Source organism: Hypanus sabinus, chromosome 11 (assembly GCF_030144855.1).
Source record: "Hypanus sabinus isolate sHypSab1 chromosome 11, sHypSab1.hap1, whole genome shotgun sequence".
Taxonomy (NCBI): Eukaryota; Metazoa; Chordata; class Chondrichthyes; order Myliobatiformes; family Dasyatidae; genus Hypanus; species Hypanus sabinus.
The window spans coordinates 95,606,610-95,633,090 of NC_082716.1; the positions used below are offsets into that span (position 1 = coordinate 95,606,610).

The 26,481-nt window shown below is 43.1% G+C and overlaps 1 protein-coding gene across 5 annotated transcripts in view; it reads left to right on the forward strand.

Annotated features, from left to right (window-relative positions):
• The window catches only part of cep350 (centrosomal protein 350), a 274,904-nt gene that overhangs the window by 69,798 nt on the left and 178,625 nt on the right, over positions 1-26,481 (forward strand). For 4 of the 5 annotated variants that reach the window (XM_059984922.1, XM_059984923.1, XM_059984924.1 and 1 more), the window contains exon 9: positions 21,318-21,458. In XM_059984922.1, coding sequence (XP_059840905.1) covers positions 21,318-21,458 — 141 coding nt within the window. The remainder of the gene's footprint in view (positions 1-21,317; positions 21,459-26,481) is intronic. The other variant, XM_059984925.1, reaches the window with a different exon arrangement.

A 26,481-nucleotide genomic window follows, 5' to 3' on the forward strand; every position in this document is an offset into this window, starting at 1 on the left:
TATTTTTTGATAATTGCTGTGCTGTTTGAAGTTTGAATGCAATGACATTACAGTTGAATTTATTTACCATTTTCATATCACACATGATTCTCAAATTTTGCTCCAAAGTGCTGAACAGATTCAAGTTTGAGTTTCATGCTATTGCTTTTCTGGAATATATGATACATAAACTCTTCTTGGGCTTCCAGCTAGGTCCAGTTATCTATTTTAACTTGCATTTCATGTCAAATTCCACCATCTTCATCAGGGTTGATGCCTAGGCCTGTCTGGTTCTGTCAATTCCTGTTGTCTGTCCCTCCTGATTGGTTAGTCCTCAACCAATCAGGTTTCAGCTGTCCCAGTTTATGCGGGCCAAAGATGACCTAGGATTAAGGACTTTTGGTGTTTACAGGCTGGTGAAACAGCGTACATTAACTACATGGTGGAAATCCACATCAAGGAGCTTAGGAGGTGAAAACACAAAGTACACTGCAGATGCTGTGGCCAAATCAACAGGTACAAACACGCTGGAGGAACTCAGCAGGTCAGGCAGCATCCGGGGAAACGAATGCACCTCCTTAGGAGGTGTATCTGTTTGTGTTACCTGGAGAAATTGGCAGTAGCAGAACATTGCAGTCACAGTAACCGCAGGATTGACTTGGGTGGCACAAATCTTCTGTGCCATGCAATGGTTTTTTGGGACCACCTGGTGAAGGAAGCCATTGAAGCAAGACTAGAGAATAAGAATTTCAACAAAGATGAAGGTCTGACTCTTAAGTAAGAACTGGAATAAAAATTTAAACAAAGTAGGTCAGTTAGTCCTCAACCAATCAGCAGAGTCAGATGACGGGAATTGAGTATATATACCACCAGATTAGATAGGCCTAGGCATCATGCCTGATGAAGATGGTACAGTTTGTCATCGAAACTGGTTAAAATTGGTACCTGGACCCAGCTGGAAGCCCGAGAAAAGTTTGTGTTGAGACTCACACCTTCATGATTTAAATAAAAATACATAATAAAAAATAGTAACACAGCTTATAATAGTAGTAGTAGTCTCTCGAAGTCCGAGGAAGATGAATGTGTTGCGCAGTCAACGTCTGTGGGCATGCATATGACTTCTGAGGCTGAAGTCCGAAACGCAGATACAGCCGCAGATGGTGCAAGGAGCACCGCATGTTGTGGGCAGGAGCGGACGCCTTCCTCTGTCTGTCTTGACTCACCTTGAGGTGCTGCATGCACCAATTGGCTTGGAAGTTGTTTGCTGCCTTGGAGCATAGATTGTGCCACTTGGACCGATCAGCAGCAGTGTGTTCGAGATTGCGGGGCTGGAGTTTGGCCCCCTTAAGGTTTGGCTTGAGGATGTCCTTGTACCTCTTCCTTGGGCACGGTTGCCCTGCTCCAGTTCTCCGTAGACTTATAATACAGCCTACAAAAATCTCACATCATAATTAAGGTCCTCTTTTTAACAAAACAATTACAGTTGTTGCAACAAGGTTTCAGTTATCCTTCTAAAATCTCAAAGTCAGCTGTAAAGATATATTCATATTTTTACAGATGTAGTACCATTGATATCTTTACAGGTATAATACGACTTGGATTTTTTAAGGTACAATAAAACCAATGTTTTATAGTACTCATTTACTACTGAGATAATTTGTTACCTTAATTTCCTCCACATCTAACATTTGGCATTATGATTCTAAGTCACACTGGAACAATTATCTCTAATAATTAGAATAATAGTTCAACATTCTTACCTGCATGTTCACTGATACTTCAATGGTGCAACAGTAAATATAGATGGCTTTGTGTCCAAACAGAAACATCCATGTACACCTGGCATATGCTCAAAGGATGATTGTGATGTTTGATTCTTTTTGCTTTGGGAATCTTGGCATGTAATTTTTTTTCAGAGAAGTTTTGAATTATCCAAACACAGGTTTCTTGGGAAACAAAGAAGATTCTGTTATTAACTCCTTGTCAATATCAGAACGGGCCAAGATTTCTCTGTCTGTTAGCCCAGAATGACTTGTTGGGAGTGTTCTAGAGCCCTGTATTTCACAACTTTAACATCTCACTCTAATTGCTGTCATTTGGTAGCTTTTATAAACAAAAGGTGTGTGTTCTCTCCTAACTGTCCTATAGATCAGATGATTTCACAGCTCCTTTTATAGCTTCTCTCCAAGGCATCATCAGTGAAATCCCTTGTCATATTTAATCCTTCAGTATTCTATCTGCCTTCTTTCCTTCTCAGTTCTGACAAAGGGTCTTCAACCCAAACTGTTAACTGCTTTCCTTTCCACAGATATTGCCTAATCTGCTGAGTCTTTCTAACAGTTTCTATTTTATTTAAGATTTTGAATATCTGCTTTCTTCCATTTACCTAGACAACTATCTTTTTAAAATTACATGCCAGTTTTCCCCCACTCAGAAACAAAAGTGTATATGGGGTTCTTGCCAGAGAAAGAGGAGGAGTGAGGTGTTTCTAACAATACCAATATGCTGGGAGCCTTGTACAGATCCCAACTCTTATGAATCCACTATATAAATCATTGCCTCTGGAGCTTCCGCAATAATAAAGTGCTGGCTCACAAGACTGTGTTCAAGGCCTGCCTGTGAGCACTTCTTTGGGTAACTGCCGCAGGTAGGGGTGAGTGATATGGTTGCTCAATGTTTAGATGTGATGTTTGAAACTGTGCCCTGGCTGGCATTGACTGTGCTGGGGACTCTAGTTCCATGTACTGACCTATTGTCTAACCCTACATTCTCTTGCATCACCTCCTGTTGCAAGAGATGGCCACTGAACATTATTGAGCTTGTTCTAAGAGAAACATTTAAGTTTGGGGAAAGCTGTGCAGCCACAATAGCGACCATCACATCCACAATAATGCAGTCTCAAAATAAGTGCTTGCCTATTCACAGACAGACAGAAATACTTTATTGATCCCGAGGGAAATTGGGTTTTGTTACAGCCGCACCAACCAAGAATAGTGAAAAAATATAGCAGTATAAAACCACAAATAATTAAATAATAATAAGTTAATCATGCCAAGTGGAAATAAGTCCAGGACCAGCCAATTGGCTCAGGGTGTCTGACACTCCGAGGGAGGAGTTGTAAAGTTTGATGGCCTCAGGCAGGAATGACGCTGAGTGTTACATCTCAGTGGAATGAGTCTCTGGCTGAATGTACTCCTGTGCCTAACCAGTACATTATGGAGTGGATGGGAGCCATTGTCCAAGATGGCATGCAACTTGGACAGCATCCTCTTTTCAGACACTACTGTCTTCAGGATGAAGATCAGAAATATTTTAACCCAGATGTGAATCTTTGAAATTCTCCAGCCTGGTCAGCTTGGAGGCTCAGTTGCTGAGTATGTTCAAGGCAAGGAAATAAAAGGATTATGGAGTTCATATAGAAAAAGTAGTTAAAAAAATGTGAGGTCATCCCTTTGGCAAAACAAATTAAGCAGAGTAAATTTAAAAAATGGTGACAGATTCTGAAATGTGAATACTCAAATACTCAGACACCCAAGTGCCTTTGAACACATAGTTGAATGCCAATGTGCCAGTTCAACAAGAGATTAGGGGCTTTTATTTGAGGGAATTTGTATACAGGATTAAAGGGGTCTTACTAAAATTATATAGGGCTTTGGTAGGATTACACCTTGAGTGTGGTACCCAATTACGATTTTCTTATTTTAGAAAGGAGTTACTTTCCATATGGAGAAAGCATTGAAAATTCCAAAGTATTAAGATATTAATTACCTGCACAGTATTATGTAATTCTTTCCAAACTAAGACAGGCAAAAAGTGGGTTGTAGTTCCTTCTGGTCCTAGTCCTTGTGTGTATTCTTTCCTTATTGAAGTTGCTTTGGTAAAGTAAGCACTTGTGCAAACCTTTGGAATTGGGTCTGCCAGCTAAATATAGCAAAAGCCTGCAGCAGTGAGCCAAACATGTTGTATATACATACCTTGGTAAAGAAACTCTGGGGAGTGGGGTGATATGTGGCAGCACATTCTACTGTTTATGGATGGCTTGCCACTTGCTATGAATAGCCTCCAGCCTGAAAGAAAGTATGCAGCAGAGTGGACTTTTAGTGGCTTCTTTCTATTGCATAAATCTCTGGAGATGTGGTCAATAAGAGGATAATTTTGATATTGTTTAAGGAGGAAGTGCTGCACACAGACAGTTTGTCAACCAGCATCTTTGGAAAAGGAAATAACAGCAACTGTTAAATGTTTTGGGATCCTTCCTAAGATCTAGATAAGCAAATTAGTTTTAAATAGCAGACAAAGAGTGAGAGGCTTGGGTCAGGGACATCTCAGATTGGGTCCACAACATTCTAAAGTAGGAGGAGGGAAGTGGAAACAGACAGAAATCATGCTACATATTAATACCAATGACATAGGTAGGAAAAGGGATGATGTCCTGATGAAAGAATATAGGGAGTTCAGTGCAAAGATGAAAAGCAGAAAAGGTAGTATGAAAAAATGATGAAAAGGTAGTAATCTTTCGATTGCTGCCTGTGCCACATGCCAGTGAGGGTAAATCTAAGATGATTTGACAGGCTGAGAGAACTGGTGTAAGGAGGAGAGTTTCAGATTTCTGATTCATTGGGATCTCTTTTGGTGAATGTATGACCTGTTAAGAATGGGTTATACCTGAACCTTGAGGTGGGTTGAAGTGTGTCTTTAAGCTAAATATTGGGTGGGGAAAGTGGGTTCAACAATTTGGAAAAGTGAAGGTAAAGTAAAAGGGAAAGAAAATGCAGGAGTGGTTATGAGTGCCTCCAGAATAATAAAAAAGTCAAAAAGTTTAGAAAGAGATGAGAATTTAATTTCCAATAACATGGGGGCAAAATTGAAATCTGAAGGACTGAAGGTGTTAAATTTGAATTCAAGCAGTAAATGGAATAAGGTAGATGATCTTGTAGCACAGTTAGAAATTGGCAGGTATGACATTGTGGGCATCACTGAGATTTGGCTGAAAGATCACAGTTGGGAGCTTAACGTCTAAGGATACTCGTATTGAAAGAACAGGCAGGTAGGCAGAAGGGGTGGGTTGGCTCTAGCTAAAAATTTATATCAAATCCTTTGAAAGATGTGACATAGGATCAGATGATGTAGAATTCTTGTGAGTAGAGTTAAGAATGTGCAAGGGTAAAAAGATCCTTATGGGAGTTCTGAATTTAAAAAGCAACATGAGGAAATCTGCAGATGCTGGAGATTCAAGCAACACACAAAATGCTGGTGGAATGCAGCAGGCCAGGCAGCATCTATAGGAGAAGCACTGTCGACGTTTCGGACCAAGACCCTTCATCAGGACTAACTGAAAGGAAAGATAGTAAGAGATTTGAAAGTAGGAGGGGGAGGGGGACATGCAAAATGATAGAAGACTGGAGGGGGTGGGGTGAAGCTGAGAGCTGGAAAGGTGATTGGCAAAAAGGATACAGAGCTGGAGAAGGGAAAGGATCATGGGACGGGAGGCCTAGGAAGAAAGAAAGGGGGAGGGGAGCACCAGAGGGAGATGGAGAACAGGCAGAGTTATAGACAGAGAGAGAGGGAAAAAAAAAGAGGGGGGAGAAAAACTAACTACATCAGGGATGGGGTAAGAAGGGGAGGAGGGGCTTTAACAGAAGTTAGAGAAATCAATGTTCATGCCATCAGGTTGGAGGCTACCCAGCCAGTATATAAGGTGTTGTTCCTCCAACCTGATTGTGGCTTCAACTTGTCAGTAGAGGAGGCCATGGATAGACATATCAGAATGGGAATGGGACGTGGAATTAAAATGTGTGGCCACTAGGAGATCCTGCTTTCTCTGGCGGACAGAGTGGTGTTCAGTGAAACGGTCTCCCAGTCTGCGTCGGGTCTCATCAATATATAAAAGGCCACACCATCCCTTCCCACTGATCTCCCTCCTGGCACTTATACCTGTAAACGGAGCAAGTGCTACACCTGCCCTTACACTTCCTCCCTCACCATCATTCAGGGCCCCAGACAGTCCTTCCAGGTGAGGCGACACTTCATCTATGAGTCGGCTGTGTGGTATACTGCGTCCGGTGCTCCCGGTGTGAATGTTTTTCAGGACCATGGTGTTACATGACATAGTACAAAAACTAGACTGAATTACGTTTATAAAAAAAAAACACAGAAAAAAACTACACTAGACTACAGATCTGCCCAGGACTGCATAAATTGCACAAAACAGTGCAGACATGACAATAAATAATAAACAAGACAATAGGGCAGTAAGGTGTTAGTCCAGGCTCTGGGTATTGAGGAGTCTGATAGCTTGGGGGAAGAAGCTATTACATAGTCTGGTCGTGAGAGCCCGAATGCATCGGTGCCGTTTCCCTGACTGCAGGAGGGAGAAGAGTTTGTATGAGGGGTGCGTGGGGTCCTTCATAATGCTGTTTGCTTTGCGGATGCAACATGTAGTGTAAGTGTCCTTAATGGCGGGAAGCAAGACCCCGATGATCTTCTCAGCTGACCTCACTATCGGTCTTGCGATCTGAGATGGTGCAATTTCCGAACCATGCAGTGATGCAGCTGCTCAGGATACTCTCAATAGAATGTAATGAGGATGGGGATGGGAGATGGACTTTCCTCAGCCTTTGCAGAAAGTCGAGATGCTGCTGGGCCTTCTTTGCTCCGGAGCTGGTGTTGAGGGATCAGGTGAGATTCTCCACCAGGTGAACACCAAGAAATTTGGTGCTATTTATGATCTCTACTGAGGAGCCGTAGATGTTCAGCAGGTAGTGGTCACTCCGTGCCCTTCTGAAGTCAATGACCATCTCTTCTGTTCACATTCAGGGAATCCGTTAGCTGCTGCACCTCCTGTCTGTAAGCTGACTCGTCGTTCTTGCTGATGAGACCCACCACGGTGGTGTCATTGGCTTACTTGATGATGTGGTTCGAGCTGTGTCTTGCAGCGCAGTCATGGGTCAGCAGAGTGAACAGCAGTGGACTGAGCACACAGCCCTGGGGGGCCCCCATGCTCAGTGTGATGGTGTTAGAGATGTTGCTCCCGATCCGGACTGACTGAGGTCTCCCAGTCAGGAAGTCTAGAATCCAGTTGCAGAGAGGTGTTCAGGCCCAGTAGGCTCAGCTTTCCAATCAGTTTCTGAGGGAAGATTGTGTTGAATGCTGAACTGAAGTCTATGAACAGCATTCGAATGTACGTGTCTTTTTTGTCCAGGTGGGTTAGGGCAGGTGGAGGGTGAAGTCAATGATGTCATCTGTTGAGCGGTTGGGATGGTACTCAAATTGCAGGGGGTCCAGTGAGGGGGGCAGCAGGGTCTAGCTATGCCTCATGATGAGCCTCTTGAAACACTTCATGGTGATCGATGTGAGTGCAACGGGACAGTAGTCATTCAGGCAGGACACTGAAGACTTTTTCGGCAGGGAGATGATAGTGATGGCCTTGAAGCACATTGGAATGGTGGAGCTGCTCAGGGGGATGTTGAAGATGTCAGTGAAAACACCTGCTAGCTGGTCTGCACATCCCCTGAGCACTCTACCAGGAATGTTGTCTGGTCCAGCAGCCTTCTGTGGGTTGACCCTCCACAGGGTTCTCATATTGGCCACGGTGAGACACGGCACCTGGTCATTTGTAGGAAGGGTGGACATCCTCGCTGCCACGTCAAAGTGAGCGTAGAAGTTATTCAGCGCATCTGGGAGGGAGGCATCACCCGCACAGTCAGGTGATGTTGTCCTGTAATTGGTGACGTCCTGGATGCCCTTCCACGTGTGCTGTCCTGGAAGTGGCTGTTGATTCGCTGGGCGTGTGCATGCTTTGCCTCTCTGATGGCCCTGCACAGTTTGGTCCTTGCTGTTGTTAAGGCGGAGTCACGGGTCCTCAGCAGCGCACACACCTCCGCAGTCATCCATGGCTTCTGGTTAGCGTGTATAGTGATGGTCTTGAACAGAGTAACATCATCAGTGCACTTGCTGATGTAGCTGGTCACTGATGCTGTGTACTCCTCGAAGTTGGTAGAGTCACCATCGGTTGTAGCCTCCCTGAACATGTGCCAGTCAGTGTGCTCAAAGCAGTCTTGAAGAGCAGAGATGGCTCCTGCTGGCCAGGCTTGCTTCTGAACTGGTCTGGAACACCTGACGAGCGCTCTGTATGCTGGGATTAGCATAACAGAGATGTGGTCTGTGTAACCGTGGGGGGGGGGGGGGGGGGCTCTGCCCAGTATGCATTGAGGATGTTTGTGTAACAAGGCCCAAGGTGTTCGCCCCTCTCGTTGCAAAGTCCACATACTGATGGAATTTGAGGAGCACTGACTTAAGGTTCACTATTAAATATTGAAAGGTCTAGATGGTGAGGCTATTGAGAGGATATTTTCTGTATTGGTTGAGTCTAGGAACAGAGGTGTGATCTCAATAGAAGGGCATTCCTTTGGACCAGAGATGAGGTGGAATTACTTTGGCCCAGAGGGTGGTGAATCTATGGAATTAATTGCCACAACCAGCTATGGAGGCCAAGCCAACAAGTATATTTAAAGTAGAGATTGATAGGTTCTTGATTAGTAAGGCCATCAAAGTTTACGGGAGAAGGCAGTAGAGGGTTAAGAGGGATAGTAAGTCAGCCATGACAGAATGGTGGAGCAGACTTAATGGCCTAATTCTGCTCCATTTTCTTATGGTCTCATGGAGAGCAAAGTGAATATCCCTGATAGGGTGAGACCAGGTAACTTAATGTAACAGCAGGTAGTATTGAGGAACATGTAGGTTGCAGAAGCATTACAGATTAGGAGAATTGGCAAGAAAGTGGCATATGAAATACAATATTGGAAAATGCATGGACATGCACTTTTGGTAGTTGGAATAAATGCAGACTGGAAGAGGACAGCAAGGCTTTGAGATGAAGTGCGGCAGCGGCCATTTTCAAATTGTCCAATTGCGTCTCAGATCGGAGTTCTGAGAGGCGGGACTGCGCAGGTGCGTGAAGGAGGCCTGGGAAGGAGGGAAGATATAAAAAGAACGCAGCCTTAAGAAGCGGGTAGCGGAGTGCGCCGGGAGCAGAGTGTAGGGCTTGGGCTCAGGGGGCTGAAGCGGATGAGGGCACAGTAGGCTTATCTTTTAGTTCTTGTTATTTTCAGTTATTCGGGAAGTATGAGTGTGAGGGCAGCTTGTTGTTCTCGGTGTCAGATGTGGAAGGTCCTGGAGTCTCCGAGCCTCCCGGACGTCCACGTCTGCGCCAGGTGCACCGCACTGCAGCTCCTGAGGGACCGAGTTAGGGAACTGGAGCTGCAGCTCGATGACCTTCGCCTGGTCAGGGAGAGTGAGGAGGCGACAGAGAGGAGTTACAGGTAGGTGGTCACTCCAGGGCCACGGGAGGCAGATAGGTGGGTCACGGTTAGGAAGGGGAAGAGGCAGGTACTAGAGAGTACCCCAGTGGCTGTACCCCTTGACAATAGGTACTCATGTTTGAGTACTGTTGGGGGGGACAGCCTACCTGGTGGAAGTGACAGTGGCCGGGTCTCCGGCACAGAGGATGGCCCTGTAGCTCAGAAGGGTAGGGATAGAAGAAAGAGGACCATAGTAGTAGGGGACTCGATAGTCAGGGGTTCAGACAGGCGGTTCTGTGGAGGTGATCGGGAGTCCCGGATGGTAATTTGCCTCCCTGGTGCCAGGGTTCAGGACGTTTCTGATCGCGTCCTAGATATCCTGAAGTGGGAGGGTGAGGAGCCAGAGGTCGTGGTACATGTAGGTACCAATGACAAAGGTAGGAAAGGGGAAGAGGTCCTGAAACGAGAGTATAGGGAGTTAGGAAGGCAGTTAAGAAGAAGGACCGCAAAGGTAGTAATCTCGGGATTACTTCCTGTGCCATGCGACAGTGAGAGTAGGAATGGAATTAGGTGGAGGATGAATGCATGGCTGTGGGATTGGAGCAGGGGGCAGGGATTCAAGTTTCTGGATCATTGGGACCTCTTCTGGGGCAGGCGTGACCTGTTCAAGAAGGACGGGTTACACTTGAATCCTGGGGGGACCAATATCCTAGCGGGGAGGTTTGCTAGGGCTACAGGGCAGACTTTAAACTAGTAAGATGGGGGGGGGGGGCGGGAATCAATTTGAGGAAACTATGGGAGAGGAGGTTAGTTCACCAGTAGAGCAAGTAAATAGACAGTGTGTGAGGGAGGAAAGGTAGGTGATGGAGAAGGGATGCGCTCAGCCTGAAGATGTAGGGGAGAAGAAAGAAAAGGATAATAAATTTGACTGCATTGTTAGGGATGAAAAGAGAGGAGGAGGTGGAGAGTATCTTAAATGTATCTATTTTAATGCTAGGAGCATTGTAAGAAAGGTGGATGAGCTTAAAGTGTGGATTGAAACCTGGAATTATGATGTTGTAGCTATTAGTGAAACATGGTTGCAGGAAGGGTGTGATTGGCAACTAAATATTCCTGGATTTAGTTGCTTCAGGTGTGATAGAGTAGGAGGGGCCAGAGGAGGAGGTGTTGTATTGCTTGTCCGAGAAAATCTTATGGCAGTGCTTTGGAAGGATAGATTAGAGAGCTCCTCTAGGGAGGCTATTTGGGTGGAATTGAGGAATGGGAAAGGTGTAGTAACACTGATAGGAGTGTATTATAGGCCACCTAATGGGGCGCGTGAGTTGGAAGACCAAATGTGTAAGGAGATAGCAGATATTTGTAGTAAACACAAGGTGGTGATTGTGGGAGATTTTAATTTTCCACACGTAGACTGGGAAGCTCATTCTGTAAAAGGGGTGGATGGTTTAGAGTTTGTGAAATGTGTGCAGGATAGTTTTTTGCAACAATACATAGAAGTACCGACTAGAGATGGGGCAGTGTTGGATGTCCTGTTAGGGAATGCGATGGGTCAGCTGACAGATGTATGTGTTGGGGAGCACTTTGGGTCCAGTGATCACAATAGTATTAGCTTCAATATAATTATGGAGAAGGACAGGACAGGACCTAGAGTTGAGGTTTTTGATTGAAGAAAGGCTAACTTTGAGGAGATGCGAAGGGATTTAGAGAGAGTGGATTGGGTCAAGTTGTTTTATGGGAAGGATGTAATAGAGAAATGGAGGTCATTTAAGGGTGAAATTATGAGGGTACAGAATCTTTATGTTCTTGTTAGGTTGAAAGGAAAGGTTAAAGGTTTGAAAGCACCATGGTTTTCAAGGGATATTAGAAATTTGGTTCGGAAAAAGCGGGATGTCTACAATAGATATAGGCAGCATGGAGTAAAGGAATTGCTTGAGGAATATAAAGAATGTAAAAGGAATCTTAAGAAAGAGATTAGAAAAGCTAAAAGAAGATACGAGGTTGGTTTGGCAAATAAGGTGAAAGTAAATCCGAAAGGTTTCTACAGTTATATTAAAAGCAAGAGGATAGTGAGGGATAAAATTGGCCCCTTAGAGAATCAGAGTGGTCAGCTATGTGTGGAGCCGAGGGAGATGGGAGAGATTTTGAACGATTTCTTCCCTTCGGTATTCACTAAGGAGAAGGATATTGAATTGTGTAAGGTGTGCGAAACAAGTAAGGAAGTTATGGAACCTATGACAACTAAAGAGGTGGAAGTACTGGCGCTTTTAAGAAATTTAAAAGTGGATAAATCTCCAGGTCCTGACAGGATATTCCCCAGGACCTTGAGGGAAGTTTGTGTAGAAATAGCAGGAGCTCTGACGGAGATCTTTAAGATGTCATTAGAAACGGGGATTGTGCCGGAGGATTGGCGTATTGCTCATGTGGTTCCATTGTTTAAAAAGGGTTCTAGAAGTCAGCCTAGCAATTATAGACCTGTCAGTTTGACATCAGTGGTGGGTAAATTAATGGAAAGTATTCTTAGAGATAGTATTAATAATTATCTGGATAGACAGGATCTGATTAGGAGTAGCCAGCATGGATTTGTGCGTGGAAGGTCATGTTTGACAAGCCTTATCGAATTTTTTGAAAAAGTTACAAGGAATGTTGACGAGGGTAAGGCAGTGGATGTAGTCTATATGGACTTCAGCAAAACCTTTGACAAAGTTCCACATGGAAGGTTAGTTAAGAAGGTTCAGTCGTTAGGTATTAATGCTGGAGTAATAAAATGGATTCAACACTGGCTAGATGGGAGATGCCAGAGAGTAGTGGTGGATAATTGTTTATCGGGATGGAGGCCGGTGACTAGCGGGGTGCCTCAGGGATCTGTTTTGGGCCCAATGTTGTTTGTAATACACATAAATGATCTGGATGATGGGGTGGTAAATTGGATTAGTAAGTATGCCGATGATACTAAGGTAGGAGGTGTTGTGGATAATGAGGTGGGTTTTCAAAGCTTGCAGGGAGATTTATGCCGGTTAGAAGAATGGGCTGAACATTGGCAGATGGAGTTTAATGCTGAGAAGTGTGAGGTTCTACATTTTGGCAGGAATAATCCAAATAGAACATACAGGGTAAATGGTAGGGCATTGAGGAATGCAGAGGAACAGAGAGATCTAGGAATAACAGTGCATAGTTCCCTGAAGGTGGAGTCTCATGTAGATAGGGTGGTGAAGAAGGCTTTTGGAACGCTGGCCTTTATAAATCAAAGCATTGAGTACCGAAGTTGGGATGTAATGTTAAAATTGTACAAGGCATTGGTATGGCCAAATTTGGAATATTGTGTGCAGTTCTGGTCACCGAATTATAGGAAAGATATCAATAAATTAGAGAGAGTGCAGAGATGATTTACTAGGATGTTACCTGGGTTTCAGCACTTAAGTTACAGAGAAAGGTTGAACAAATTAGGTCTCTATTCATTGGAGCGTAGAAGGTTGAGAGGGGATTTGATCAAGGTATTTAAAATTTTGAGAGGGATAGATAGAGTTGACGTGAATAGGCTGTTTCCATTGAGAGTAGGGGAGATTCAAACGAGAGGACATGATTTGAGAGCTAGGGGGCAAAAGCTTAAGGGAAACACGAGGGGGGTATTTCTTTACTCAGAGAGTGATAGCTGTGTGGAATGAGCTTCTTGTAGAAGTAGTAGAGGCCAGTTCAGTTGTGTCATTTAAGGTAAAATTGGATAGGTATATGGACAGGAAAGGAGTGGAGGGTTATGGGCTGAGTGCGGGTAGGTGGGACTAGGTGAGATTAAGAGTTTGGCACGGACTAGGAGGGCCGAGATGGCCTGTTTCCGTGGTGTGATTGTTATATGTTATATGGTTATATGTTTAAATGGGGAAAAAATCCAAAAAACTGAGTTGCAAAGGCATTTGGGAGTCCTTGTGCCCCTAAAAGTTAATGTGCAGGAAGAGTCAGTGGTAAGGAAGGCAAATGCAATTTCAGCATTTATTTCAGGAGGTCCAGAATACAAGAGCTGGGATGTGATCCTGAGGCTTTATAAGGCACTGGTGAGGCCTCATCTTGAGTATTGTGAACAATTTTGGGCCGCTCATCTAAAAAAAAGATCTGTTAGCATTGAAGAGGGTTCAGAGGAGGTTCACAAGGGTGATTCCAAGAATGAAAGCATTCTGATACGAGGAATGTTTGATAGGTGTAGGTCTGCACTCACTGGAATTCAGAAGGTGGGGGGAGGACTCATTGAAACCTTTTGAATGTTGAAAGGTCTAGACAGAGTAGATATGGAAAGGATGTTTCCCATGGTGAGAGTCTAGGACAAAAGGGTACAGCCTCAGGATAAAGGGGTGTCCCTTTAAAACAGATGTGGAGAAATTTCAGAGGGTGGTGAATTTGTTACCCTGGGCAGCTGTGGAGGTCAGGTTGTTGGGTGTATTTAAGACAGAGCTTGATAGGTTCCTTGATTGGACACGACATCAAAAGTTACTGGAGAAGACTGGGAAGTGGGGCTGAGGAGGGGAAAAAGATTCAGCCATGATTGAATGCCGGAGCAGACTCGATGACCTTACGCTGCTCCTGTGTCTTACGGTCTGATGTAGCAGTTAAGAGTTGCTCTTGATTGTGCAATTCTTGGTAACGATTAGACTGTGGGACATACTCAGTCGGCCAGTTGATATATATATATATATGAAAAACTCAACTAAAATGAAAGGCAGAAAAGCAGAAATATTATCAAAAATATTGAAAATTACCTAATGTGTGAGAATTCCATATTCTCGGCGAGTTCCATATTGAAAGCTACAGTATGCTCACACAACATGTTGTGTTCTTCAGACTTGCAGCAGTACCTCAGAACCGTGCAGGAGGCCACACGCTAAGGTCAGAGTGGTAATAGATGGTGAAGTATTGGATGATAAGAGACTACTAGACAGGTATATGGAGGAATTTAAGGTGGAGGATTATATGGGAGGCAGGGTTTGAGGGTCGGCACAACATTGTTCACTGAAGGGCCTGTAATGTGCTGTACTATTCTATGTTCTATGATGTCTTGTAGGTTGAATCTTATCTCCAAAAATACTAATGTAACTCTTGGTTCAGCTAGCGGCTTAATATAGGGGATTATAGCCCCACCCGGCCCAGCCAAACTTAAGAAATCTCGTTTGGCTGGATGCTGCGTGATGTGTCCCCTGTTACAAATCAGTACTATGAAATAACACACAGTACACAGTATGTGATTAAACAATTGAGCTTTATAATTCTTAATTTGACTATATGGTTAGTAAAGAAAACAAAAAAGAGGAAGGGCCCATTCTCATGAAACAGTCACTGATTAGGCTGTTCGTCCACCATTGACCACCTCCGATAGTCGCTGACCTTCGGACCGTCTCTCCAAGTCCACTCTATCTGGCGGTCTACCAACTCTCTTAATTCGCGCCTTCTCTTCTCATTTCTCCCCGGCAAAAGACTGCAAATTCCCAGCTCCCAGACACAAAAAAAGAATAACATCCTGCTCATTGGCTAACATGCCCCATTATCTCTAGTCATAACCCAAACATTGCTGCTATAGAGAAACCATTACATTAGCAGTGGAACATTACAGAGAAGCCATTATATTAGCAGTGTAGCCTTACAGCGTGTTACACTCCCCCACCCCCCCCCCCGCACCACCAAATTTAGTCATGTCCTCATGACCTTGAGATAATTCGCCAACTCTTCCTGCAAAACACAAAGTCCAATCCAAGTGCACAAGGCAGTGACATAGCTCCCGAAAACAGTAGGGGTCACACTCTGCTCCACTCGTGCTATATAGGCCAGCCTATCCAGTGGTCTCCTAATTCTCTGAGACCTCCTCACCCCCTCACCTAACTTCAGGTTCAGACACTACTGGGGGTACTTCCAGTCTATCTGGTGAGGCCTCCCCAGACCAATCACTTGTGCCCACCTGCAACTGGGATCCCTCTGTCCCGTGGCCAAGCCCCGCTTCCTCCCCTGCATAGTCCTTCTGCAACCCAGGCTGCCCACAGTTACCACCCCCACTTCATCTTTCTCAGCGGGAGAAGGGCAGGGGGTCTCTTCCTCAATCAATGGGGAGTTAGTGGAAGGTGGCATATACCACACATCCAGGTCCTCATGCTTCGGATCAGTATCCCTCGCAATGGTGTGGGCTGGCCTAACCTTGTCTGCTGTGGGCCCTGCAGTCGCCTGCGTTACTGCAGAGTCCTCTTCATAGGTATAGGCTCCAGGTCGGGCTCGGGGTCAACCTGCACCTCTTATCCTAGGGGCAGCAAGTAGTTCTGATGGAGAATCTTGACAGGCCCATTCCCATCCTCTGGTTTCACCCGGAATACTGGTAGGTTTGGTTTGGCATCTGACTCTCCACCACATAGGGCGTAGCTGCCCAGCAGTCAGCCAACTTATGCTTTCCAGGTAGCCCCAAGTTCCTTATGAGAACTCTGTCTCCTGGCAGGAGTTGGGAGAACCTCACCTTTTGATTGTACTTCCTCTTATTTCCTTGTTTCTGCTTGGCAGCTGCGACCCCAGCTAATTCATAAGCCCTTTTCGGCACTCTTCTCATATCAGACGTATACTTCAAGTAAGTCTTTGGGGGTATTCACCCACGTCAGTTCCAAAGCAAAGGTCAATGGGCAACCTCGCCTCGCGTCCAAACGTCAAATAATATGGCGAGTACCCAGTAGCCTCATTTCATGTACAGTTGTAACAACTAATAACACACAAATGATTGTACTTTTCATGTCTTTATTGAATACATTGTTTAATCATTCACAGTATGTGAACCTTTGCATTTAATACTGGTAGAACCTCCTTAGTCCATTTAGACCAAACAAAACTGTTTCAGTTCTCAATATTTCTGGGATACCTTGCATGAACAGCCCTCTTCAGGTCATGCCACAGTATCTCAGTTGGGTTAGTTGGACTCTGACTTGGCCATTCCAAATCACAAATTTTCTTTTTAAACCATTCTGTTGTTGATTTACTCTTGCGTTTCGGATCATTGTATTGTTGTATCATCCAACGTCTATTAATTCTCAGGTGACGTACTGCTACCCTGACATTCTCCAATAAAATGTCTTGAATCAATTTTGAATTAATTGCTCCTTCAACGATAGCAAGCTGTCAAGGTCCTGAGGCAGCAAAGCAGCCCCAAACCGTGATGTTCCTTACAACATGCTTCACAATTGGGGTATTTTGGTATTGATATGCATTGCCCTTTTTCTACCAAACGTAGTGTGTGTGTTTCTTCCAAAAAGTTCAACTTTTGTGTCATCTGTCCACAGAATGTTGTCTCAGAAACATTGTGAAACATTCAGGTGATCTTTTGCAAATTTGAGATGTACAATAGCAATGTTTTTTTTGGAGAGCAGCGGTTTCTTCTGTGGTGTCCTTCCATGAATATCATTTTTGTTCAGTTTTTTTTGTTAATAGTGGACACATGAACAGAGACTTTAGCAAGTTCTAGAGATTTCTGCAGGTCTTTTGCAGTTACCCTTGGGTTCTTTTTCACCACCTTCATTGCATGTTGTGTTTTTGGTGTGATCTTTGCAAGATGCCTACTCCTAGGGAGAGTAGCAACAATAATGAATTTCTTCCATTTGTAGACAATTTCTCTTACTGTGGACTGCTGGACACTCGGGTCTTTAGAAATGCATTTGTAGCCTTTTCCAGCTTCATACATCTCTACAGTTCTTCCAGTGCCTTCTGAAAATTGTTTTGATCAAGTCATGGACACATAAGCAGATCTTAGTTGAGAAAAGCAGACATTGTCAGTAACCTGACTTGGTGTGTGTGTGTGTGTGTTTTTTTTCCACAAGGCAGGGTATCTCTATAACATACAATATTTCTGTCTTTGCACATTTTATAATCTATTCAATATATGTAATTGACTTCAGGCCAGGCAGCATCTATAGGGAGAAGCGCTGTGGACGTTTCGGGCCGAGACCCTTTGTCAGGACTAATGAAGGGTCTCGGCCCAAAACATTGAGAGCGCTTCTCCCTATAGATACTGCCTGGCCTGTTGCGTTTCACCAGCATTTTGTTTGTGTTGCTTGGATTTCCAGCATTTGCAGATTTCCTCATGTTTGCCTATGTAATTGACTTGTTTGTTATGTTTTATTTATTTTTTCTCTCTCTTTTTGCTAGATTATGTATTACACTGAACTGCTGCTGCTAATTTCACAAATTTCACGTCACATGTCAGTGATATTAAACCTGATTCTGATTCCAATCTCATCTCATTGATTGGAACTCCTGACTCCAAACAGCTTTTGTAGAAGACCAGAGGTTCACATACTTTCTTGAACAAAGAATGTGATTGTTTAAATAGTATACTCTATTGACAAGAAGTACAATTGTTTGTGTGTTATTACTTCAGATAGATTGTGTTTGTCTATTATTGTGATTTAGATGAAGATCAGACCACATTTTCTGAGTAATTATCGCAGAAAACCAGGTAATTGCAAAGGGTTCACAAACTTTTTCTTGGAATTGTACATCACCTGCTTGAATGGTACCACAACCACCTTGCACTTAACTCTAAAAAGAAGAAGGAACTGATTGTGGAATTTGGAGAGGGGAAGTCAGGTGAACATACTGCACTTGGAGTATTGTGAGCAGTTTTGGGCCCCTTACCTAAGAAAAGAAGTGCTGTCATTGGAGAGAGTCCAGTGTAGGTTCATGAGAATTATTCCAGGAACTAAAGTATTAACTTATGAGAGTTGTTTGGCTCTGGATCTGTACTCACTGGAGTTTAGAAAAAATGATTTGGGGTGGGGGGGGGGGGGGTGGAATCTCATTGAAATCCAGGCCTAGATAACGTAGATATTTCTTATAGTGGGTGAGCCTAGGACCAGAGGGCACATCCTCAGAATAGAGGTTTGTCCCTTTGAAACAGATGAAGGGGAATTTATTTAGCCAGAGGGTGGGGAATCTGTGAAATTCATTGCCATAGGCAGTTATAGAGGTCAAGTCATTGGGTATATTTAAAAGGAAAGCTGGTTAATAGCTTCTTGATCATAAAGGTTGTAGAAAGCTGTGAGGAGAAGGCAGGAGAGTAGGGTTGATGGGGATAATTAATCAGCCATGATGAAAATGTGGAGCAGACTGATGGGCTGAATAGCCTATTTCTGTGCCTATATCCTGTTGTCTCATCAAGAGGTCAGTGATGGAAATGTTGAGCAGCTTTAGATTCCTGGGTGTCAAACATCTGAAGGTCTATCCTGGGCCTAATATGTTAATGCATGCCGTAGGCTATATTTCATTAGGAGTTAAAGGATAAACTAAATGTCAACAAAGACACCAGCAATTTTTTTTTTTACAAATGTACATGGAAAGCCTTTTGACTGATTGCATCACTGGATGGTATGGATGTTCCAATGCACAGGATCGAAAGAAGCTGCAGAGGGTTATTGACTCAATGACTCAATCAGCTCCATCATGGGCTTAATCCTCTCCACTATTGAGGATATCCTCAAAAGATGGCACATCCATTATTAAGAACCCTTGCCAACTGGGGCATGCTGTCTTATTACTAGTATTAGAGGAAGTACAAGAAGATCCAGCTTCAATGTTTTAGGAATAGCTTCTTGCCCTCTGTCACAGATTTCTGAAGGGTCCATGATTAGTACCTCACTATTTCTCTTTAGTATTATTTATCTATTTATTTATTTGTTTGCTTATTGTGACTTTCAATTTTTTTTGTCTTGCATTGTACTGCTACCACAAAACAACAAATTTCACAACATATATCAGTGATACTAAACCTGATTCTGAGTCACTAATTTGCCTTTAGAACATAGAAATTTATAGCACATTACAGGCTCTTCAGCCCACAATGTTGTGGCGACCAGGCAACCTAATCAAGAAGCTGCCTAGAATTTCCCTAGCACATAACCCTCAAATCTTCTAAGCTTCATGTACCTATCTAAGAGGCTCTTTAAAAATTTATTGTATCCTCTTCCACCACTGCCACCAACAGAGCATTCCATGCACCCACCACTCTTTGTGTGGAAAAACGTACCTCTGACATCCCCTCGGTGCCCATTTCCAAGTACCTTAAAACTATGCCCCCTTGTGTTAGCTATTTCAGCCCTGGGGAAAAAAAACATCTGGCTATTAATGCCCCTCATCATCTTATATACTTCGATCAGGTCACCTCTTGTCCTCCATCACTCCAAGGAGAAAAGGCCAAATTCACACAGCCTATTGACATAAGACATGCTCCCCAATCCAGGCAGCATCCTTGTAACTCTCCTCTGCACTCTGTCTATCCACATTCTTCCTGTAGTGAGGTGACAGAACTGTACACAGTACTCCAAGTGAGGTCTATCCAAGGTCTTATGTAGTTATAACATTACCTTATGTTGGTAGGACTAATCAAAATAGGACATACATGGTAAATGGTAAGGCATTGAGGAATGCAGTAGAACAGAGTGATCTAGGAATAATAGTGCATAGTTCCCTGAAGGTGGAATCTCATGTGGATAGGGTGGTGAAGAAAGCCTTTGGTATGCTGGCCTTTATAAATCAGAGCATTGAGTATAGGAGTTGGGATGTAATGTTAAAATTGTACAAGGCATTGGTGAGGCCAAATTTGGTGTATTGTGTACAGTTCTGGTCACCGAATTATAGGAAGGATGTCAACAAATTAGAGACAGTAAAGAGGAGATTTACTAGAATGTTACCTAGGTTTCAGCACCTGAGTTACAGAGAAAGGTTGAACAAGTTAGGTCTTTATTCTTTGGAGTGTAGAAGGTTGAAGGGGGATTTGATAGAGGTATTTAAAATTATGGGAGGGATAGATAGAGTTGATGAGGATAGGCTTTTTCTACTGAGAGTAGGGGAGATTCAAACAAGAGGACATGAGTTGAGAGTTAGGGGGCAAAACTTAAGGGGTAACACGAGGGGGAACTTCTTTACTCAGGGAGTGGTAGCTGTGTGGAACGAGCTTCCAGTAGAAGTGGAAGAGGCAGGTTCGATTTTGTCATTTAAAAAAAAAATTGGATTAGTATATGGACAGGAAAGGAATGGAGGGTTATGAGCTGAGTGCAGGTAGGTGGGACTAGGTGAGAGTAAGTGTTTTGCACAGACTAGAAGGGCCGAGATGGCCTGTTTCCATGCTGTAATTGTTATATGGTTAAATGACTGTTGAACTGAAATCCACGGTTGATGAATGCCAACACACAATATGCCGCCTTAAAATCACTGTCAACCTGCGCAGCAGCTTTGAGTGAACCTATCATCACGAACCCCAAGAACTCTCAGATCCTCCACACTACCAAGAGACTTACCATTTATAATCTGTCTTCAAATTGGACCTACCCAAAAGAACCACTTCACAGTTATCTGGGTTGAAGTCCACTTGCCACTTCTCAGCCCAGTTTTGCATCCTATTGATGTCCTGCTGTAACCTCTGACAATCCTCCAGACTATCCAAAATACCCTCAACCTTTGTGTCATCAGCAGACTTACTAACCCATCCTTCAACTACCTCATCCAGGTTGTTTATAAAAATCACAAAGAAGAAGGATCCTAGAACAGATCCCTGCAGAACAGCACTGGTCACTGACCACCATGCAGAATGAGAACCATCTACAACCACCATTTGCCTTCTGTTGGCAAGCTGATTCTGGATCCACAAAGCAAGGTCTCCTTGGATCCCATGCCTCCTTACTTTCTGAAGGATCCTTGCATGGAGAACCTTATCAAATGCCTTACTGAAATTCATTACACTACATTCACTGATCTACCTTCATCAGTCTGTTTTGTTACATCACTTTTGTTGAATATAACTTAATTATTGGCTGCTCTATATCAACCTTTACAGATGGATAGGTATGATGAAAATGATTACAGTTCTATTGCTGGGAAACCGTATTGGCTGTCATTAAAATTTGTGGAGTGAGAGCTTAACAAATTCTGCTTTCATCCAAGAGGATGTGCTTTAAAAATTTGTCTAAGCTATACAGAATAAATTTCTGATAAGTAATTTAATAAGTATTTGCATTTATTGATGCTGTTTATTGATTCCAGATGCCCATGTTATCAGCACGGCTTCGTGGCGTGAAGGCCAGAAACTGGTAAAAATGGTTCTGGGACCTGCACCAAAGATGGTAACTGAAAGTAAGTTGGACACTAGCTTGAAAACCAGGAGAGAGAGGAATGCCACATCTAGTGAGTAGCTAACTGTACTCAAATTTGACTTAGCTAGTGTTTTGGATTATGTTGACCAATGCCTATTAATGAAGTGGCACCCATTAGTACTGTGACTGACTTTATTAATCATCTGTAAATCTGCATTGGGTGCAGTTGACCTTGGGTCGGGTTTGGTTTGAAACATGAGACCCATTCAAGTAATTTTTAAAAAAGAGAAATGTACACTAACTGTGGGGAAAACAACATACTCTATGAATGAAATTGAGAATGGTTTTTGTGTTCATACTTATATTCACATTTTTTGACCAATTCCACATCTTCCACATTCATACTCCTTATTGATATATCTGAAAGAGGAAGGTGCAAATGCATTAGTGTTCTAGTGCTAAGTGATTTTAGCTCTACCAATATTGACTTTGACTGCCTTAGTGCAAAGGACTTAGATGAGGTGAAATTTCTTAAGAGTGCCCAAGTTATCTTTGGAGAAATAACATAGGTAGTCCTAGCATAATAAGGGATGTACTTGATCTTCTCTTCGGAAATGAAACTGGGTAAGCGGTGCAAGTGTGAAACTTTCGTAAGCTTTACATCTGAAACTTCAGTACCCAAAATTACCAGTCCTCCCTATGTTCTTGAACATTACCATAATATTGGAATCCAAATACTGATCCATGCTCTCTCGAATGACTTGCCTTCAAGGCTCTTTGCATTAACTAAATGGAATTGAGCCTGTCTGCCCTCCCATAATCCCTAACCTGCCTGCCTGTTCTGCCCACTGGACTTGTTTTTTCAGAAGAATGATAAAAAATGAGCCTTTTATTATTTTTTAAGACACAGGTAGCTTCTGATAAGGGAAAGGGTGAAAGGAGGAGAAAGGGTGAAAAGAGTTGACAGATAGAAACGTGTAATTAAAAATTAAGTTTTGGGATGAACAAAAAATGTAGATATTGTAAATCTGAAATAGAGATAGAAGTGTTGGATCTACCTACCCAACAGATAAGGATGGTATTCATGTTGGGCAGTTGAAATGATTTTTTTTTAAATCGATTTTGGTTAAATTCTGAAGTAGGGTTACTGAAAAGTTGACTAAGTTTTGCTTTACATGCATGCTGAATGTTTCACCATTTATTGATTTTTGTATCAAGTTATACACATCGAGTGATCCCCCCCATGATATCTTCTCTACTTATTGCTCTGTTGATCTCTCTAATCTCTCACTTTCTCAGCTCATCTGACCTGATGCTCCTTGCATTAAAGTAAATGCAATTGAACCTACCAGCACCTTAGGACCTCGCGCATCTTTCTACCAATGTTGTTAGTACCAACATGTATTACAACTTCTGGTTACTTTTCTCCCTCGGCAACATATGTAACTATTCAGAGATGTCCCTAGCACCAGGGTGGGGTGGTCCCTTGGAGTGTCAGACACCCTGAGCCAATAGGCTTATTGCCACTTGGCATGATCAACATTATTATTTAATTATTTATGGTTTTATATTGATATATTTCTTCACTGTTCTTGGTTGATGCGGCTGTAACGAAACCCAATTTCCCTTGGGATCAATAAAGTGTGTCTGTCTGTCAAAGTAGTGAGGGTAGGCAGCAAGCACACTTCCTGCCTGCCGTTGAGCATGATCAGCTATCTCTCTTTTTGTACCTGCACTGTGACAATGTCACTAAATGTTGTATCTACCATATGCTCTGCATCTCAGTACTCCATACTGAGCATATCCACAACAATTGATGTGTGGTTTGATAGGAGCGCAGCTGAACAGACTTCTGGCAGATAGTCAGCAGGGAATATGGAAATGTTCCTGACCTTAATATTGCACGAGAAACATGCCATTGCCCGAGCTTCCATATCTTTCAACCCACTCATTTTCTTTTCAAAGGAAAAAAATATACAAGGTCACTTCTCGCCATCCTCACTAAAGCCAAATTGTGTGCACTTTGACCTCAACAGCTGCAGTGTGTCTCAGTAAGATTGCAGTCACACTATGGAAAGTAAATAATTCCTTTTATTTATTTATGCGTTCATTAATTTATTAAGATACAGCGCAGAATAGGTCCTTCTGGTCCTTTGAGCAGTGCTGCCCAGTAACCTTGATTTAATTCTCGCTGAATCACAAGACTATTTACAATGACCAGTTACCCTACTATCTTTAGACTGTATGAGGAAACTGGAGCACCCAGAGAAAACCCAGGCATTTCACTAGGAGGACATACAGAATCCTTACAGATAAACATAGAAAACCTACAGCACAATACAGGCCCTTTGGCCCACAAAGCTGTGCTGAACATGTCCTTGCCTTAGAAATTACCTAGGGCTACCTTCTGAGTTCTATGTACCTGTCCAGGAGTCTCTTAAAAGACCTTATTGTTTAGGGGTAAGATATAAAAGCAAAATGGAGGAAAATGTAATCCATTGTGTATTCTGTATTGGTCATTCCTTCAATAAAAATATATTTTAAAAAAATACCTTATCATATCAGACTCTACCACTGTCGCCAGCAGTCCATTCCATGCACTCACCACTCTTCTGTGTAAAAAAAAACTTACCCTGACCTTTGAAGATGGAATATAGTACAAATGGGAAATCTCCTCTGTACCTACTTCCAAGCACCTTAAGTCTGTGCCCCCTTGTGCTAGCCACTTCAGCCGTGGGAAAAAGCCTCTGACTCTCCACACGATCAATGCCTCTCAGGTCACCTCTCATCCTCCGTCGCTCCAAGGGAGAAAAGGCTTAGTTCACTCAACCTATTCTCATAAGGCATGCTCCCCTATCCAGGCAACATCCTTGTAAATCTCCTCTGCACCCTTTCTATGGTTTCCACATCCTTCCTGTAGTAAAACAACCAGAAATGAGTACTCCAAATGGGGTCTGACCGGGGTCTGACCAGTGTCCTGTATAGCTGCAACATTACCTCTTAGCTCTTAAACTCAATCCCATGATTGATGCTTTCTTAACCACAGAGTCAACCTGTGCAGCAGTTTTTAATGTCCTATGGACTTGGACCCCAAGATCCCTCTGATCCTCCACGCTGCCAAGTGTCTTACCATTAATGCTATATTCTGCCATCATATTTGACCTACCAAAATGAACCAACTCACACTTATTTGGGTTGAACTCCAACTGCCACCTAGCCCAGTTTTGCATCCTATCGATGCCCCTGTGTCAGCCCTTCACACTATCCACAACACCCCCAAACTTTGTGTCATCAGCAAATTTACTAACCCATCCCTCCACTTCCTCATCCAGGTCATTTCACCTGGTCCCTGAACTCCTCCACCCTGATCAAAAAGGGGCAACAACGCCTTTATTTCCTGCAGAGCATCAAGAAAGCTCACCTGTGTCCCAGGATACTGACGGACTTCTACTGCTGTAACATTGAGAACGTACTCACCAACTGCATCTCAGTGTGGTATGGCAATTGTCCCATATCTGACTGCAAAACACTCCAGCGTGTGGTGAAAACTGCCCAGCAGCTTATCGGCACCCAATTGCCCACCATTGAGAACAGCTACCATGAACGCTGCCTGGCAGAGTGAAAAGCATTATCAAGGATGCATCTCACCCTAACCATGGACTTTTTTACTCTCCTCCCATCTGGTAGGCACTGCAGGAACCTCTGCTCCCGCACCAGCAGGCTCAGGAAGAGTTTCTTCCTTGAGGCTGTGATCTTGCTGATCCTCACATCACAGCGCTAAACAGTATTGCACCTATGGTATACTGTCTCAGTACTTTTATATTTTTATGCTGTAGCACTTACTTTTTATTTGCAGTTATTTTGTAAATAACACTATTGTTTGCATTTCTGGTTAGATGATAACTGCATTTCATTGGCTTTGTAACTGTATTTGGCACAATGATAATAAAGTTGAATCTAATCTAATTTATAAAAATCATGAAAAGTAGGTGTCCCAGAACAGATCCCTTGGGCACACCACTGGTGACCGACCTCCATGCAGAATATGACCAGTCTATAACCACTCTTTGCCTTCTGTGGGCAAGCCAGTTCTGGATCCAAGAAGCAATGTCCCCTTGGATCCCATGCCTCCATACTTTCTCAATAAGCCTTGCATGGGGTACCTTATCAAATGCCTTGCTGAAATCCATATACACTACATCAACTGCTCTACCTTTATCAATGTGTTTAGTCACATCCTCAAAAACTTCAATCAGGCTTGTAATGCACAACCTGCCTTTCACCAAGTCATGCTGACTGTTCCTAATCATGCCTCTCCAAATGTTCATAAATCCAGCCCCTCAGGATCTTCTCCATCAACTTACCAACCACTGAAGTAAAACTCACTGGTCTATAATTTCCTGGGCTATCTCTATTCCCTTTCTTGAATAAGGGAACAACATCTGCAACCCTCCAATCCTTTGGAACCTTTCCTGTCCTCGTTGATGATGCAAAGATTATTGTCAGAGGCTCAACAATCTCCTCCCTTGCCTCCCACAGTAGCCTGGATATTTCTCGTACGGTCCCGGTGACTTATCCAACTTGATGCTTTCCAAAAGCTCCAGCACATTGAATTTGAACACCAAACTCCAATACCCTGAGCTGTAGTAGCATTGCTCTAACTGCTACGCTGCCATGATGTCTGGTGGTTCTGTCTCTGACTGTGACAGTTAAATATCTCACAATGGGTTAAAATCAATTAAGAAGTGATCTAATGACTTGGATGAATTTTGAACTCTACTGGGTACTGCAAAGTTGGACTTGATTCTGCTGATTTATTCAGAAAATTTTGTGATACTCTATTATTCCTTTCAGATATTTCACTTGCATCTTAAACTTAACTTACTAAAGAGCTGAATTATATGATTTGAATGGCAATTTTCATTTATAAGCAGAAGTCCTCATGTATTAGTGGTTATGTTGTATCCTTTATTCTGTTCCTGTACTTGGGTCTAGCCCAATATAATACAACAGTATCTTATAAAAGTATATGTAATTTAGTAAGCATAATTTGGGATTAAATGGTATAATTCGTAAATCTCTATCTTCTGTTCCTAAACTTCGTTATCTCCTCC